General features: G+C 48.1%; 1 protein-coding gene across 8 annotated transcripts in view; it reads right to left on the minus strand.

Moving 5' to 3' along the window:
* ARHGAP24 (Rho GTPase activating protein 24) overlaps window positions 1-17,155 on the minus strand; it is a 361,634-nt gene that overhangs the window by 39,478 nt on the left and 305,001 nt on the right. For 7 of the 8 annotated variants that reach the window (XM_077300990.1, XM_077300988.1, XM_077300987.1 and 4 more), the window contains one exon: window positions 16,597-16,719. In XM_077300990.1, coding sequence (XP_077157105.1) covers window positions 16,597-16,719 — 123 coding nt within the window. Of the gene's footprint in view, window positions 1-5,823; window positions 7,280-16,596; window positions 16,720-17,155 lie in introns of those variants that run through there. The other variant, XM_077300991.1, reaches the window with a different exon arrangement.

The raw sequence follows: 17,155 nt of genomic DNA on the forward strand, positions 1-17,155 counted from the left end.
GGAAGAGACAGAGACAGAGACAGAGACAGAGAGAAACTTTGTTCAATGGAGTGGTAGCTTGGGGGTAGGCTCCACCCTAGGTTTTTGGATTAGGGGAACCACAAATCAGCTGAGCCATTACTATTTTTTCTAGAGAAAAAGATGCAAGCGATTGAAGGGCCTGAAAGCATCAGCCAGCAGTGAATGCTTAAATTCTGGAATTAACTACTTAAAGTCAAATTTAGGGGGAACAGAACCCAGAGCAGAGTGAAAATTCAGAGCAGTAGGGAAGCAGAATAGAAAACTTTCTCTCTCCCTGTGACAGAGGCTCAGAAACAAGTGAGTAAGCCCAAAGTTACGGCTTTATGCTTGACTCATTCCCAGGTATGCCAAGAACTTTTGAGGGCTCATACCAAGGTTTTCTTACTCAGATTGGGGGGGGGGGCGGATGTTACTGCAACAGCCAATGGCTTTAGGCTTCTCAATGTCTGAATATATTTGTACAAAATGATTTTTACAAAAATGTACAGGGAGAGCAGTTCAGTGATCAAGGAGAGAAAACTGCAAGAAACACCAGGAGGCCAGTCCAATTTCTATTTCTATATCTGTAGAACTGGGATGATATTATTATTAATTACATTTATAGCTCACCTTCCTCCAAAGACCCAAAGTGGGTTACATAAAGATATAAATCCCATAAAATCCCATAAAACCCCCTAACCCGTATAACTCCCAAGGTACCAAGATGGCCAGGTCCCTCCTACCTTCTCTAGTCATCTAACAAGGGGTGTGCTAAAGATGGTTTAGTGGAGACTGGGGGAGCGGAATCACTCTTACTGGCCTGGCCTCAACCATAGACCTGGTGGAAGAATTCCATTTTGCAGGCCCTGCGGAACTTTGTCACCTCTGTCACGGCCCTCAGCTCTCCCGGGAGCTCTTTCCACCAGGTCGGGGCCAGGACCGAAAAGGCCAGATCTCTCTGGATCCAGGGACCGCCAACAGATTAGCATAAGCAGAGAAGCAGGCCCTCAGATAGGCTGGGCCCAACCGTGAATGGCCTTAAAGGTCAGAACCAACTGGATCCAGGCCAAAACTGGCAACCAGTGCAGCTGTCTCAGCACTGGCTGGATGTGTGATCTCCAAGATGAACCAGTGAGGACCCTAGCGGCCGCATTCTGTACCAGCTGGAGTTTCCAGGTCAATGAAACTAGGGCTCTCTCCCATGGTAAGCCCCCCTAGTCTTCAATGTATTAATTGAGGGGACTTAGATGAGAGAGAAGCCCAAAGGAAAACTGTACCCCTTGACTGCTCTTCCCTTCAGAACAGAGGGTCGCTGTCATGCTGAAAGGGGAGCATGTGCGCATGTGGGAGAGAATAGCTTATAGTCTAGCTCAGGGGTAGTCAAATTGCGGCCCTCCAGATGTCCATGGACTACAATTCCCAGGAGCCCCTGCCAGCATTTGCTGGCAGGGGCTCCTGGGAATTGTAGTCCATGGACATCTGGAGGGCCGCAGTTTGACTACCCCTGGTCTAGCTCCTTCTGGAAGAGTCTTGGACTGCAAAGGATAACAAGTACACAACTAGGAAGGGGAAGGGAACCGACTTCTGCAAGTTAATCAGTTAATCTTTCCCCCAGGTTCCAAACATTCCAGAAATAGCTACGACTCCAGCTTAACGGAAGCTGAGGCCAGGCTGGATGGGAGTCAACAACCTCTGCTGTTCCTCTCATGGATATATTATACTGCGTCCAGAGCCAGTGGCCAGATGACTGGGCAGGTAATTCTACCCTATTGCTGGCAAGTGCATCTACTGACATTTCTGCCCTTTCCCGCTAGTTTTTCTTAGAGCTAGTTGGAGATGAACACACTGACTGTCCTCCAGTGTGCTCCACAAGTGGTAAAAGCACCCATGTGGTTGTGGTTGTGGTTGCCAAGCAACTGCTCTCCTACTCTGACGTATCACATCTACCAAAGAGGCCGATTAAGACATGAAGTTGCCATATACTGAATTGCATTTAAGATCAGCATTGTCCTTCTAGACCAGAGATTCCCAAGCAGGGGTCCATGGAAGATCTGAAGGGGGGCCAGAGGAGCTCTGAAGGGGTGTGGTATACGGGAAGGTTTGAGCTGTCTTCTTAGCTCTTACTTTCCAGTTTATGAGGAAGAGCCGCCAAAGGAGTAGTCAAGGTGAGGGGAGGGAAGAAAAGGAGCGCTAAGGTAGTGATGTCATTTCTGGAGATGTTGCCAACGACAACTTTGACTTCAGAGGAGACTAACAAGGATGATGTGGGGCCTGGGGACCAAGCCCTAGGAGGAAAGGTTGAAGGACTGGGGAATATTCAGCCTGGAGAAGAGGAGGTTGAGAGGGGACAGGATGGCTCTCTTGAAGTATTTGAAAGATTGTCACTTGGAAGAGGGCAAGGGAAGGTTCCTGTTAGCAGCAGAGGAGAGGACCTGCAGTCAAGCCCTACAAAGGAAGTGTTTGAAAGGTTATTACTTGGAGGAGAGCAGGGAGCTGTTCCAGTTGGCTTCAGAGGATTGCAAATATGGGCTTAAATGACAGCCAGAAAGATACCAGATGGATATTAGGGGATTTGGGGGGGTTTTTTTACAAGCATAGTTCAGCAGTAGACTTCGCTGCTTAAGGAGGCGGTGAGCTTCCCCTCACTGGCAGTCTTCAAGCAGAGGCTGGACAAACATTTGTCAGAGATGCTTTAGGCTGATCCTACATCAAGCGGGGGGTCAGACTAGGTGGCCTGTATGGCCCCTTCCAACTCTATGATTCCACTGAAACAATGTGTATGGTTTTGACACATTCGCACACCGCTGGAAGTATAGAAGCATACAGGTGAGAAATGGATGCAGGGTTTTCCCTCTCCCTTGCATGGCTTCTGTTGGGTTGAGAGTCACGTCCATCTCAGTTACAGGAAAATGTAAATGCATGAAGACCTAGTACAGATGGCATGCTGCAGGGATGGGGACTCTCAGTCTGCATGTGGTCTCATTTCCCTTCCTCTCCCTTCTCTCTGTGTGGAGGGGTCAGTCGCTCTTACTCAACTAATCTGTGCAATTGTTTTTTAAGGAGACTTTTGTTGCAGATTGTGTGGCATAACCAATCAGTGATCACATGGGCAGTGTGATGTAGTCATGGCATCATGTAGCCAATCAGATATCACAATGCGCCGCATTTACAGGGAAGGCAATTCTGGACGGTCTCCGTTCGAATGGAACATTCAGATACCAATGAATAAACAGGCAAACAATATAAACCCAGGTGCGCCTGGCCTCAATAGAAGTCAGGGATTTTTTTTTTTTGGACTTGGCTCCAGCCTGGTGGAATGAGCTGCCGGCAGAAAATCGGGCCCTGACGGAACTTTCAAAGTCCCAATGGGCCTGCAAAACAGTCTTCCCCTTATGCCCAAATGGTGCGAATTTTTCAACGTGGATTAGCTACGGTGAATGCATTTTATTTATTTATTTGGCTTTTAGGCCACCCCTCCTTGAATGGTTTCGGGGAGTCTTACGACAAATCATAAAAACAATCCAAGGACAAAACATACAACCTTTCAAAAATCCTACTCACATTATTACAGTGCGTCTCGCGAATTAATCGCTCCATCCATAGATCATTCCCTAACAAGCCAGGCCCCTCAATCAGTGTTTCTACTGTCAGGATGGAGGAAAACAACCGGAGCAAAATCCCCAGGCATGGGACTAGGCAGGGAGCCCATATAGGTTGTAAAGGTGTTACCCTTGACCTTAACCAAATACCTGGTGGAAAAGCGCCATTTTGGGGAGACTTCAATGCTACAAAAATAAAGACTTCTTTACTCTGGGAATATTTAAATTTTGAGAATATTTAAATGGTGAGAGTGATGGCCAATAGCCATGGCAACAAAAAGGAATCTCAACATCCAAAGCAGTAATACTCTGAAAGTCAGTGCTAGGAGGAATCATGCAGCCTCTATGTTGGTCCACCAGGATATTGGACTAGATCAGAGGTGGCCAAACTGTGGTGCTCCAGATGTCCATGGACTACAACTCCCAAGAACTCCTGCCTGCACAGGCTGGCAAGGGCTCGTGAGAATTGTAGTCCATGGACATCTGGAGAGCCACAGTTTGGCCACCCCTGGACTAGATAGACCATTGGCCAGAAGGGCTTATCTTCTGGTGGCATCATTCAAAACGGTGACCAAAATGGTGCGATCTCTCTTCTTTTCCTCTCCTGCCATCTGCTCCCGAAACTCTTGTCTGCAAACCCCTTTAAATGCATCAACCAAATTTCACCTAAAGTGACATTCAGAAGTCCTGCCCAGGGGAAGCCTCAGTAGGTATTTCAAAGGAAGCAACATTTCCCTGGGGAATTTCACACCTCCCGAGAGGGACTTCTGAACATTGCCTGAAGCAAAATCCAAATCAAATTGGGAATCAGGACACCTGTAGGGATTTCAAGGGCAACCAGGGAGTTTTGATAGGATTCATGACATTTCTTGGAGGGGCACAGGAGAATTTCATCTATAGCTTTCACCTTTCTCGGGCAAACTGGCCCCATCTGACCAGGGTGCTATTGCTGGCCATCGTCTCAAAGTTGCACATTATCCTCTCTCCCCATGTAAGGAAAGCTTGCATATAGCATGCATAATCACCATATGTCCCTGTGGCAAATGATTGATGCATGGTGCAGTCTGCCCCCCCCTCCCCCCACACCTACCCACATGCAAGAGCAGACAACAGGAAATGGCTCGCGGCCGCTGACTTATCCCTCAATCTTGTATTCCGGGAGCTCCCCAAAAACAATAAAAACGAATGACAATGTGAGCAAAGATGTCATCAAAGCTTCTGCCCTCCCCAGGATCCAAGATGCAGTTCCCCTGTCCTGCCTGCTGATGACAGTTTCTTAAATTTCAGGTAAAAGAGAGATCTCTCCTTTTTCACGGGGGGGGACCTAATGCAAATGAGTATTTTTTTTCCCAGCCATACGGAGATTCTGCCTCTGCGTCTAAAGCTTCATTAGTCAAGACACTTAAACAGACCCTCCATATTCAGTGGCATGCGGTTTCCGAATGCCAGATGCTCAAGGAGGTGAAAAGAGAGGGTTGCTGCACCCGGGTCCAGCTCCAGAGCTTCCTGGAAGCCCCTGACACTCGGAAAGAGAATGCTGGCAGACTATGATCCTGTAGGGATCTTACATTCATATAGATCTTGCATCACTGCCAGCTGCTTCCCAGAGAAGGTATATTTCCCCCTCTCCCTTCCACCAGCAGCTGAGCTAGATACACAGGCATGCAGTTGCAATACCCGGTGAAAATCCGACGCATTCATTAAACATACGCAGCATTAAAGAGAGCATGAGAAGGAGCAGGTACTATCTGTAAGAACACATTCTGCGGCAAGCGAAGTCAAAATACGGACCACGGAAGAAAAGCAAGCGCGTAAAACCAGGCAGCCCAGAGGACAGGATCAAATGTGCCTAGCAAACCTCTGGCTCATTGGACATTTTCAGAGACAAACTGTTAGACTTCTAGCTCGCCTTCCCTGCTTACAGAAAAATCTAGCCACTTCTCCCAGGCAGAAGGGCAACCCGGTGATCCTGGGGGGGTTTGTTAGCTCAGAAGCGCTGTCAAAACTATAACTCATTGTCTACCTTTTTAAACAGGCGTGCCACACGGAACGAAAAACAAAACCTAGCCAAGTCAGGATTGATGTCTTTGACTGTTTCTGACCCTTTGTTTCTGAATTTCTATTGAACAGGCAACAGCACTTTCTATACCCACCCACCCCCCCGACTCCCGTAACCTTGCAAAAAAATCCCCCACAGAAAGAAAAAAGTGAGAACTGTACGTACCTTTGCGGAAGCTAAAACACCGCTTAATTCTCCTGTAGGTAGTTTTGGGAACAAAGGGGGAGGATGCTAAGGCACCCGAGGCACGGACCCCCGTATTCCTGTCTTCAGGCATCATGCAGGCCTAAGATCCACTTGCAAGGCAAGGAGCATGTGGCTAAAACCAACTACGGGAGGACAAACTGCTATCAACCATCCTTGTTCACTACTATTCGGAGCAGCATTTCCCCTTTGGACTTGGCAAACTGCGATCTTCTTGGCAGGTTTTAGCTACCGAGCGCTTTTCGGAATAAAACCAAGGTCTCTTCTCAGCTGGTCACTTCCAGATGGCTTTCCTTTCTGTCTTGCTGGCTCCTCTTCCTCACGCTTTTGATTTTATTTCCTGCCGAAGCAACGCCACGACGAAAAGCATTTCGGCAGAAAGGAATATTGTCCGTCCGAGGGGGTCTTGCGGGGGTCTTGCGGCACGCTTTCGGGGGGATCGGCACTTCGCGTCGTGAACGGCGTGGGGTGGAGCGAATGGGGAGGGGGAGCACGGATTCCACGGGGGAAAGGTCAGCAAATAGCCGCGCGCGAACAGAAGATGAGAACAATGACAAAAATAAAAGGCCCCCCCAAAGAATTGCCTTGGGTGCTCCTCGCTGGCTCCTTTTTATCTTCACAAAAATAATGACTCGCTCTCCCCAAAGACTACATGTTGTCCATTAGAGATGCTCTTCCAAAGGCCCCCACCCCCAATTCTTATGCACGATAACGCCTCCTCTCTGGGTATTTGCTCAGGTTTTCTGGATGATTTGTTGCTTTCCCACTGCCCCCGACTCTCATGGGACAGCGATCAGCTCCGGCGGCATCGGCCGCTCAGCTCCACCACCAAGTTCCTCGGCATCAAAGGATACACGCCTGGCGTAAAACACGCTGGAACTGCGAGCTTGCCTGTCCAACTAGTCTCGGTGGAAGTGTTTCAGTGCTGCTGCTGCTGCTGCTGCTGCTGTGGCTGCAGCTTCTGCCTTCTGCTCTAGCCCGTTGCAGGCATGCGGCAGGTGCAAGAAAAGCAGCCTCCAGGAAGCACACAGCAGCCTGCCCAGCTTCTAACTGTGTGGAATGTTTCTTTCTCCCAAAAATAAAATAAAATAATTGTTGACTTTGAGTTGACTTCAAGCGACCGTCACGTGTGGCAGCTTAAGAGCCCTTCTGCCGCTCACATGAGCACCCGGCTTCCCCACGCTGCCCGCCAGCCCCCCCCTGCTATTAATCTCAGTTGCTCCTCCAGCCTCTTGGAACTTCCCAATTTCTGTTTTCATGCTCCGTAATCAAAGCTCTTCCCCCTCCCTATTATTAGCGCCAATAACAGAATGTCATTTTCCAAATCCAATCGGGGAAGGAATTTAATTCGCGGAGGAGCGTGCAGGGAATCATTTTGAACAAGGCTGCTCCCGGCACCTTTTCTGCTTTCTCCGCTCGGAAACAATCTCCTTCCCAGAAGCCGCCTCTCTCCTCCCCCCCTCGCTCCTCTTGCTAGCACAACTTAACACCGTCGTCTAAAAAAAAACCGGTTAATCATTGGCAGAGCTGCCGGACTTGCCATCTCGACGGCCTCACGGTTTTAGCCAGAAGGCCCATGTCCAATGTGACAGTCTCCACAAAGGTGGTGGGCACTGGTCTTGTGCCAAAGGCTTTGGGAAAGAAACACGTCCTCCAAGACGGTGTGGCGGGGTCGTGCACGCGAAAGCAATGGCGCATGCACACTTTCTAACTCAGGGGTAGTCAAACTGCGGCCCTCCAGATGTCCATGGATTACAATTCCCAGCATTCGCGGGCAGGGGCTCCTGGGAATTGTAGTCCATGGACATCTGGAGGGCCGCAGTTTGACTACCCCTGTTCTAACTCTTCCTTCACCACCACCATTGTAATCCACCTTTTCAAACAGCCACAGGCGTCCTGCCCTCCCCACCAGCCACCAGCCTGTACTTCAGCCCGTTGCTGAATAGAGCTTCTAGTTTTGATGGGACTGCAGCAAAACACGGGTTGGCAAGCACATGGAACCCGGGGCTGTTGGGCGGTATCATGAACATCTGGAATGGCTTTCTACAAGAAAGGCCATGAGGAATACACACCTTGCACAAAGCACGCCAGGCCCTTAAGCTTGCCTGTCCAGCAATTCTCAGTGGAAGTGTTTCAGTGATGCTGCCTTGTGTGGTAGCCCATCGCAGGCATGCGAACTCACTCTCATTAGAGCTCAGAAGCTAAGCAGGGTCGGCCCTGGTTAGTATTCGGATGGGAGGCCATCGAGGAAGGCCGTGGGTTGCTATGCAGCAGCAGGCAATGTCAAACCAACTCTGTCTACCTCTTGATTTGAAAACCCTTTGGGATTGCCTGGGACTTGACCGCATTTCCCACCACTAGGGATGCCACAGATTTTGCATCAAAAGAAGAAGAAGAAGAGTTGGTTCTTATATGCCGCTTTTCCCTACCCGAACGAGGCTCAAAGCGGCTTACAGTCGCCTTCCCTTTCCTCTCCCCACAACAGACACCCTGTGGGGTGGGTGAGGCTGAGAGAGCCCTGATATCACTGCCCGGTCAGAACAGTTTTATCAGTGCCGTGGCGAGCCCAAGGTCACCCAGCTGGCTGCATGTGGGGGAGCGCAGAATTGAACCCGGTCTGCCAGATTAGAAGTCCGCACTCCTAACCACTATACCAAACTGGCTCTCTGGTCTGCCTGGGTCTGCCTGGCTGACTTCTTCCATTTGACTGTGACAATATGTGAACGCAAACAGACACCCCCCAGATCTGCTCAGCTCAGTACCAAACAACCTGAAGGCCTGCAGAACAGGTTTAAAACAGGTTTTTGAGCATGTGCAAAAATGCTGCTTAAACCAATCAGATTAAGTGGCCCCGGCATTACTAAGGACCAATTAAGACAAACACTCATACCGATGGAATCCCCAGGACTCAACAGGGATATTAGTTTCTATGTAGGCTAACCTCATCCAGCTCTTGGATATGCATTCCTTCCAAACCCCTCTTCATTTTATTTCATTTGAGAAAGTAGGGCTCTAATGTTATGTAACAAAGTTTTAGGATCTAACGCAGGGGTAGTCAAACTGCGGCCCTCCAGATGTCCATGGACTACAATTCCCAGGAGCCTGGGAATTGTAGTCCATGGACATCTGGAGGGCCGCAGTTTGACTACCCCTGATCTAACGCTTTGGTCTTAGGACAGGAGACTGAACTCAGCACAGCTTATCACTTGTGGGGAGGATCCGTGCTTGGGTGGAGATGGATGGGGCCAGCAGCAGGTCTCTCTTAATTATTTCTTTTCACAACTGAGAAAGCATCTGCCAGTAATCACTAACCTTAACGTTTTTATTCCCCTTATGTTTTTGTGAACGGCAATTGAAACCAAAGAACTGAATCAGGTGATAACCATACCCAAAGGGTCTATCTTAGCAAGAAATTATCATTCTGCATAATTGTGCATGTCTACATGATGCTCTTTACTAATTTGCTAATTTACTCTCTCCTTATATCTGTACTCTTATGACCCCTGTTCCGTTGTCTGAGGAAGTGTGCATGCACATGAAAGTTCACACCTTGAATAAATCTTTGTTGGTCTTTAAGGTGTCACTGGACCCAAAGGACTGATAATTCTGTTATTCTATCAAGATATTTGTGGGATATTTGTGCATATTTGTAGGGTATCTCCAGGATGTTGTTTACTAATTTCCTGCCAGTTTACTTGGCCCTTATATCTGCACTCGGATGATTCCTATTCCATTGTCTGAGAAAGTGTGGATTCACATGAAAGCGCACACCTGGGATAAAACTTTGTTGGTCTTAAAGATGCCTTTGGACTTAGATCAACACGGCTACGCACCTGACTCCAACCAGATGGCAAGGTTTCTTTTTAAAGAACAGAGTTTATTCATCGGTGATTTCACCATCTGTTTAAACAACTTCAAGTGGGAAACCGGGTTGGTCTGAAGCAGCAGAACAAATTTAGAGTTTGGTGGCACCCAGGTGTTGGTTGGTCTTAAAGGTGCCACTGGACTGTAAGCATGTTCTGTTTAAACAACTGCCTGTGAAACAGAGCAGGAGAAGAACTCACAGGGGCTGTGTGAGGATGGACATGCACCAACAGCCAAGTGCACGGTCCCCCATGTGCCGGTGAATGGGTCAACGAACAGGTGAACAGTCCATCGAAAAATCAGCTCCTTGTTTGAGACCGGCGAACGCTGCATGAGCCAAACAGGCAAGCATTCGAGCATCCCTATCTTGGAAGTAGTTCCCCAGTTCCCCAAGTTCATTGTTGCCTACACTAGCTTTTTTCTACCTTTTGACAGTGAGGGAGCCCCTGAAATAATTTTTCAGACTTCAACGCACCCCGGAAATGATGCCAGGTTGCCACGTCCCCTGCCACACCCCCAGAAGTGACATCACTACCAGCACTCTTAGCCCTCCCTTTGCTCCCTTCCCCTCACCTTTACTACTACTGTGGCTGGAAAGAAGAGTAGGAGCTGAGAAGACAGCCCAGATTTCCCCCCCCCCAATTATGCCACTTCAGAGCTTCCGTGGACCCCCTTAGGAATTCCCGAGAACCCCCAGTGGTCCATGGAACCACAGTTGGGAATCCCTGGCCTACACTGAGTGGCAGCAGTCTGACCATATCTGAGGCACAAAAAAGTCTTTCCCAGAATGCCAAAGTCAATTTTAAGTAGAGATGTCAGGGCTTGAGGCCTTGGCTTGAGGCCTTCTTCGTGGGAATCATGTGCCCTACTACTGGGATAGTCAACCTGTGGCCCTCCAGATGTCCATGGACTACAATTCCCATGAGCCCCTGCCAGCAAATGCTGGCAGGGGCTCATGGGAATTGTAGTCCATGGACATCTGGAGGGCCACAGGTTGACTACCCCTGCTCTACTACATTCAGCTTGATGGGTTCACCAGGGGAAGCTCGTTTTAAATCTGGAGGTCAAAACCACTCCAAAGGTGGGCCCTGCACAGGAAATAAGGTATGAGAAAATGGATGCCCGCCACACCAAACCCTGAAAACCTGATGCCTGTGTATCAAAGTGGATTTATTTCTATTTGTTGTACAGCATGCATGTAGTATAGCAGGAGATTCTAGGATCGTCTGGCAAGCAGGCAAGAAACGTTTGAGTGTGGTTTGCCACTCCCTTGCAGGAGGAAGCCCAACTTAGAGCATGTTAAGAGTAACCAATTAGATGTGCTCACAAAAGGTGTACCGATCCCCCCTCCCTTGCTTGATGCCTGTTGTTAATGACCGTTTTGCTTTTTGCATGCTTCTTTTACGCTATTTATTCACAATTGATGCAAAAACAGCCATGAAAATGCATTCATTTTTATGAGAAAAATTCAGCATGACTTTGGTACCAAATTGACATGCTTGAGGGTATTTCAATCAACGGAGCCCGCATTCACAATTTGGGCTTATCCTTACTGCACACATGGACGTTTTATGGAATTTTCATCGGTCATTGTCACCCATAAAGCTTGTGGCCACAAATTCCGCAAGTTTTAAGATGTGTTGCACGTTAACGTTTCCTTTAATCAACCTATTACCCATCAGATTTATTGAGTGACTCTCAACTCTGGAAGCCTGAGAGCAGAAATAAAATTTCTTGCTTCCAGCACATGCAGAGTAAGACATTGCTTAAGGCAGTGTTTCCTAACCTATGGATCGGGACCCAAAAGTGGGTTGTGAAGACTCTGAAAGTGGGTTATGGGCCAACCCTCCCTAATGGCAATCCCTGTCTTTCCTGTTGCTCTCTTATGTATATTTTGGAAACCAAGATCTGACCCCGGAAACAGTAGCTTCCATATCATGAATTGGTTGATATTTTTTCTTCCTTGCATATGCATATCGATCAAGTAAAACGTGTCCTGATGGTTACTAGGGCGAGTCTCTTAGAATCTCATGGGGGGATTAGAGAGAGTTATGGAGAAGGAGAGGGTGGTCAGAGGCTCAAATGTAACCTCCGCATGCAAAGGCTGTACACGTTGGAATACCATTTGCTTGGGATTCACAGTGGAAATATTGCTTGGTTAGCTACGGTAGAAAATGGAATGCTGGACTAGATGGGTGCCAGGGTCCCAGCTTGCCCTAGCTGAGTCACCATCCCAAGTAAATTTGGACCTATCGGTCACCATACCAAAAAGGTGGGAACTTCCAAGTGGGAAACCTCACTTGGGGTTCAGGACAGGAAACAAAAGGGGAAAAAACGTAGCCTGAACAGCCCATAGGAGTGGGCTAAATTGGGGGGGGGATAATAAGGCGGATGAAAAATAAAATAAACAGCACATATAGGTCGGCATAAGACATGTTGAAAATGCAGCAGCCAAGGCACGACCTTGTACCTTGACCTCATTGAGCTTCCAAAAGATGATGGCATCAGGCTAACCTCGGCTATCTGGGGTAGGAGGTTCTTGGGTGGGGGAGTTGGGGAACCTCACCACACCAAGCATTTGTTTAGTTCCATTGCTATTTGGACGCCTTGGGCTCATCCCTTGCTCCTGTTAATCTCATGGACTGTGGCAGCCCAGCTGGGTTTGTTTGCAAGCAATGCAGCAATGGCCGTCTTGGACACAGCTTGATGTCCTCTGGCCACCATGGTCCACAGGATAAGGCAGCACTGTGGGCAATTTAGCGTCAGGCGTGTGAGTGGGAAGCTCAGGCCAGGGGAGGAAGAGCTGCCAAGAGGCACAAGAGAAACTGATGAAAACGGGACATGAAAACAAAGGAAGCCATTGTGGCTCGAAGAATCAAAAACTGCATGTCTGACAGGTGAGAAGCGGCCCAAAGTAAAATAAACAAGCATTTCGGAGCACATTCGGAGCACATCTTTGTGTACTTCTTGCCTGCGTCCCTCATGAAAGTTAGGCCAGCTGCCAGCATATATCCATTAGAACAGAAATCGAAAACCACTCAAAGCCACTCAGTTCAACAGCAGAATGTATGCTGTTGTTAGCTAATGGCTTCTCTCCATATTCCTCTGATATGGTGACTCAATGCTGAGTTTCTTAAGGGGTCTGGATACATTAAAAACCATTTGCGGAGTTCAATGCAGGATCAGCCTAAAGCATCCAGGAGAAGTATCTGCCCAGCCACTGCTTATAGGATCACAGAATCATAGAGTTGGAAGGGGCCATAGGGGTCATCTAGTCCTATCCCCTGCTCAATACAGGATCAGCCTAAAGCATCAATGGCAAATGATATCTTGTGTATATACATGAAACGTGATCATTTGAATCCAACAGAGCACAACTTTTAAGCATTCTGGCAGGGGCTCATGGTAATTGTAGTCCATGGCCACCTGGAGAGCCAGTTTGGCTAACCCTGCCATAAAGTCTACTTTAAACTCATGGCCACCTCGAGAGCCAGTTTGGTGTAGTGGTTAGGAGTGTGGACTTCTAATCTGTCATGCCAGGTTCGATTCTGCACTCTCCCACATGCAACCAGCTGGGTGACCTTGGGCTCGCCACGGCACTGATAAAACTGTCCTGACCGGGCAGTGATATCAGCGCTCTCTCAGCCTCACTCACCTCACAGGGTGTCTGTTGTGGGGAGAGGAATGGGAAGGCGACTGTATGCCGCTCTGAGCCTCCTTCGGGTAGGGAAAAGCGGCATATAAGAACCAACTCTTCTTCTTCTTCTTCATTTTCTCCAGAACTGATTTCCAGTCACGACCTGGAGCCTGGCAACCCTAAGGCAAACAGAGAGTACAAAGGGATGGTGGGGCTTATTGGTGGGGGTCCCTGAGAACACATTTTGCTGAGGGTCTCCCCCAATGCACAACCTGCTCTGATCCAATGCAAGATCTCCCCGATCCAAGCAAATGTGTGGATTCAGCCGTTTTCACAGCCTATGTCTCGAGAAATGAGCCACGTTATCCGCTAAAATGGGAAGGAGATGCTTCCCAGGGCCCTGGGAAATATTAAAGAAATCTGACCTTTTTGGAGACCAGCAAAGTTATTAAACTCTCTGTTATAGGCCAGCACAGCCAAAGTGTCCAGTTCTTTGGGCCTTTCTCTGGTATTTGCACAGGCATCAGATTCCTAGCAGACAAGTGGAATGTATTTCAAATATGTTTCACACTATATTCAGCTGGGGTCTTCCTCCTCCCTGGGGAGCATTTAAGACACAGCTGCAGATACATCCGAGGTAGTACCAGGCAGGCTTCCAAGTGAGACCCAGCCACAGAATAAGACCACCAGCCAAGGGCTGAAAATGCCCTTCCTAAGACGATTCTCCCTGACTTACTGAAATGGTGTGCAGGGAGTGTTTGCGTTCCCTATAGCAGGAGTAGTCAACCTGCGGTCCTCCAGATATTCATGAACTACAATTCCCATGAGCCCCTGCCAGCGTTTGCTGGCAGGGGCTCATGGGAATTGTAGTCCATGAACATCTGGAGGACCACAGGTTGACTACCCCTGCCCTATAGAGTTCCCGTTAACAATTATAATGTTCTCTCCCCTCCACCCCCTCGATGGTCTAATTCAGGGGTAGTCAAACTGCGGCCCTCCAGATGTCCATGGACTACAATTCCCAGGAGCCCCCTGCCAGCATTCGCTGGCAGGGGGCTCCTGGGAACTGTAGTCCATGGACATCTGGAGGGCCGCAGTTTGATTACCCCTGGCTCTAATTGATATGTAGAAAGGGCAATTTTCTAACAGTAAACATACTTTTCAGCTGCTGCCCCGCCTATCTCAGTTGTGGAAGAAACAATACTACCAAACTGCCCAGCATTTATTTCCCCAGGGGAAGAGAACATTACTGATGACAAGCCAGAGAATCTGCTTTCTTGTCTTTTGTATTGATTGCCCTGGCCAGAGGAAAGGGACTAGGAGGAATTGGGAGCTGGGGGAAAATTCCTTCCCAGGGTTGACAGGCCCAGGTTGAGGAATTCCTGGAGATTTGGGGATGAAGGCCAGGAGCCAAAAGAAAGAAAGAAAGAAAGAAAACAGGCTAACAAAAGGGGAAACGTCTGTACCAAAAAAGTGTGTACCAAAAAAGTTTCCAAAAACTAATGTAATTCTAAAAATACCAGCAAAGGCTTTAGTTATAACCTCAGATAAAACCACACTCGATGCCACTGATCAAACACGTTTCGGCTGTATCTATGGCCTGGCCTGCACATGAGTACAGCAGACACGAAATGTGCCGTTTTGTAATATATTAGCTCCTTTCCCTAGGGAAAAAGCTTGATAACAGACAATGGACACTGTAGGGATTATTAGTCACCTACGTAGACCAAGGGACCAGTTTAGATAAATGGAGGCCTCTAAATTCTCAAAAAAACAGGCCCTGGTCAAGGCAAGCATCAGCCATGCCCTAGCATCCACATCCGGGTTCTCCAACCATGCAGGGAGCCAAATGCATGAGAAGGATACTGAGGGGGCTGGAGCTTGGGGAGGACAAGAACCTCAGCAGGAAACAATGCCAGAAACAATGCCCCCTCCAAAGCAGCCATTTCCTTCAGGGGAACTGACCTCTGTAGTCTGTAGATGAGCTGTAATTCCAGGGATCTTCAGGTCCTACCTGAAGGCTGGCATCCCTGTTCCTGGCCCCAGCTGACTTTCAGCAGGGAGATTAGATCATAAGATGCTTTGGGCTGATCCTGCATTGAGCAGGGGGTTGGACTAGAATGGCCTGTATGGCCCCTTCCAACTCTATGATTCTAGGATTCTATGATTCTATGTAAGACCGCAGCCCTTTCTCAAGAGATGCCCACAGAGACTTTGTTTCAGCTTAGGGTTGCCAGCTCAGGCGTGGAAAATTCCTACAGATTTTGGGGGCAGAATGTATTAGAAGCAGGGAAGGAACCTCAGTGGGGTATAAAACCATATGGCCCACCTTCCCAAGCAGCCGTTTTCTCCAGGGGAACTAATTTCCGTCCCCTGGAAATCAGTTGTAAGTCTGGGAGATCTCTAGGCACTGTATTAAGCAATGGCCAGACAGATATCCTGGATGCTTTAGGGCGGCTGATCCTGCACTGAGCAGGGGGTTGGACTAGATGGTCCCTTCCAACTCTAGGATTCTAAGCAGCAGCTGGACAGATACTTATCCTGGAGGCTTGAGGCTGATCCTGCATTGAGCAGCGGGATGGACTAGAAGGCCTGTCTGGCCTGCTCCAACTCTATGATTCTGTGTGGCCTCTTCTATGATTCTATTTGAAGGCTGGCAGCTCTCTAGCAGCTCCGGGACAGCATCACTGCTGGAAGTATGGAGCCTCCCTCTGCGCTGAAATGAATCTGACAGCTTTGCAAGTTGTGAAATGAATTTCTTAACTTTACTGTACAAGTTTACACAGAGTTCTAAAACAATTCTGCAATCTATATCTATATCTATATCTATATCTATATCTATATCTATATCTATATCTATATCTATATCTATATCTATATCTATATCTATATCTATATCTATATCTATATCTATTTGGCAGAAGATACTGTGTGTAACTGGCAATCTGGAAGAGTAAAATGCATTCCATGCCGATAGGGGAAAATGGGTTTCTGGCTGGCAGAGGAATATATGCTTGGAACGTTAAGCTTCAAAATATATTAGGCAGGCCGTGCTAACAATTCCATCCAAGTAGTTCACAGGGGTACTCTGAACACCTTTCTACGTCTACTTCAATCACTGAACTTAATTTCTCCACTTCATTGCCAAAACTCTCAGAGAGATACCTGACAAAACAAAACAAGCTACAGATATTTTTTTTTAAGTTTCTCTTCCTTTTCACAAGCATACTCACCTCCTCCAAAAGGAGCCCATATAACCCTGCGGATAGATTTCACCCAGTCCTCCATGTCATTCTGAGTGCTGGCCATGAGAAGGTAGGTCTCATGATTGGCTGTCATCCGTTCTCTGTCTCCTCCTACAAGAGAAGAGGGACACGCTTGTAAGGTGCTGCCCTTCACCTGGGGGGGGGAAGGGGGACGGGGGACCTAAATTTTCTAAACCGTTAAGTGATATTCCGTCCCACAGGTCTGCCAGGAACATCGACAAGTGATGATTCCAAATGGCAGCTGTTTTGACATATTCTCCGCAAAAGCAAAAGAGGAGATTAGCTGTATTTGCCACCAAAGGACTCATAAGAACATAAGAAGAGTCTTATAGGATCAGACCAGTGGTTCATGTAGTCCATCATCCTGTCTCACACCAACCAGTTCTTCTAGAGGGCCAGCAACAGAGAGGCCAAGACCTTCATTAGAACATCAGAAGAGACCTGCTAGATCACACCAATAATCCATCTAGTCCAGCATCCTGTCTCACACACTGGCCAATTTGTTCCTCTGGAGGACCAACAACAG

Source organism: Paroedura picta, chromosome 10, assembly GCF_049243985.1.
Source record: "Paroedura picta isolate Pp20150507F chromosome 10, Ppicta_v3.0, whole genome shotgun sequence".
Classification (NCBI taxonomy): Eukaryota; Metazoa; Chordata; class Lepidosauria; order Squamata; family Gekkonidae; genus Paroedura; species Paroedura picta.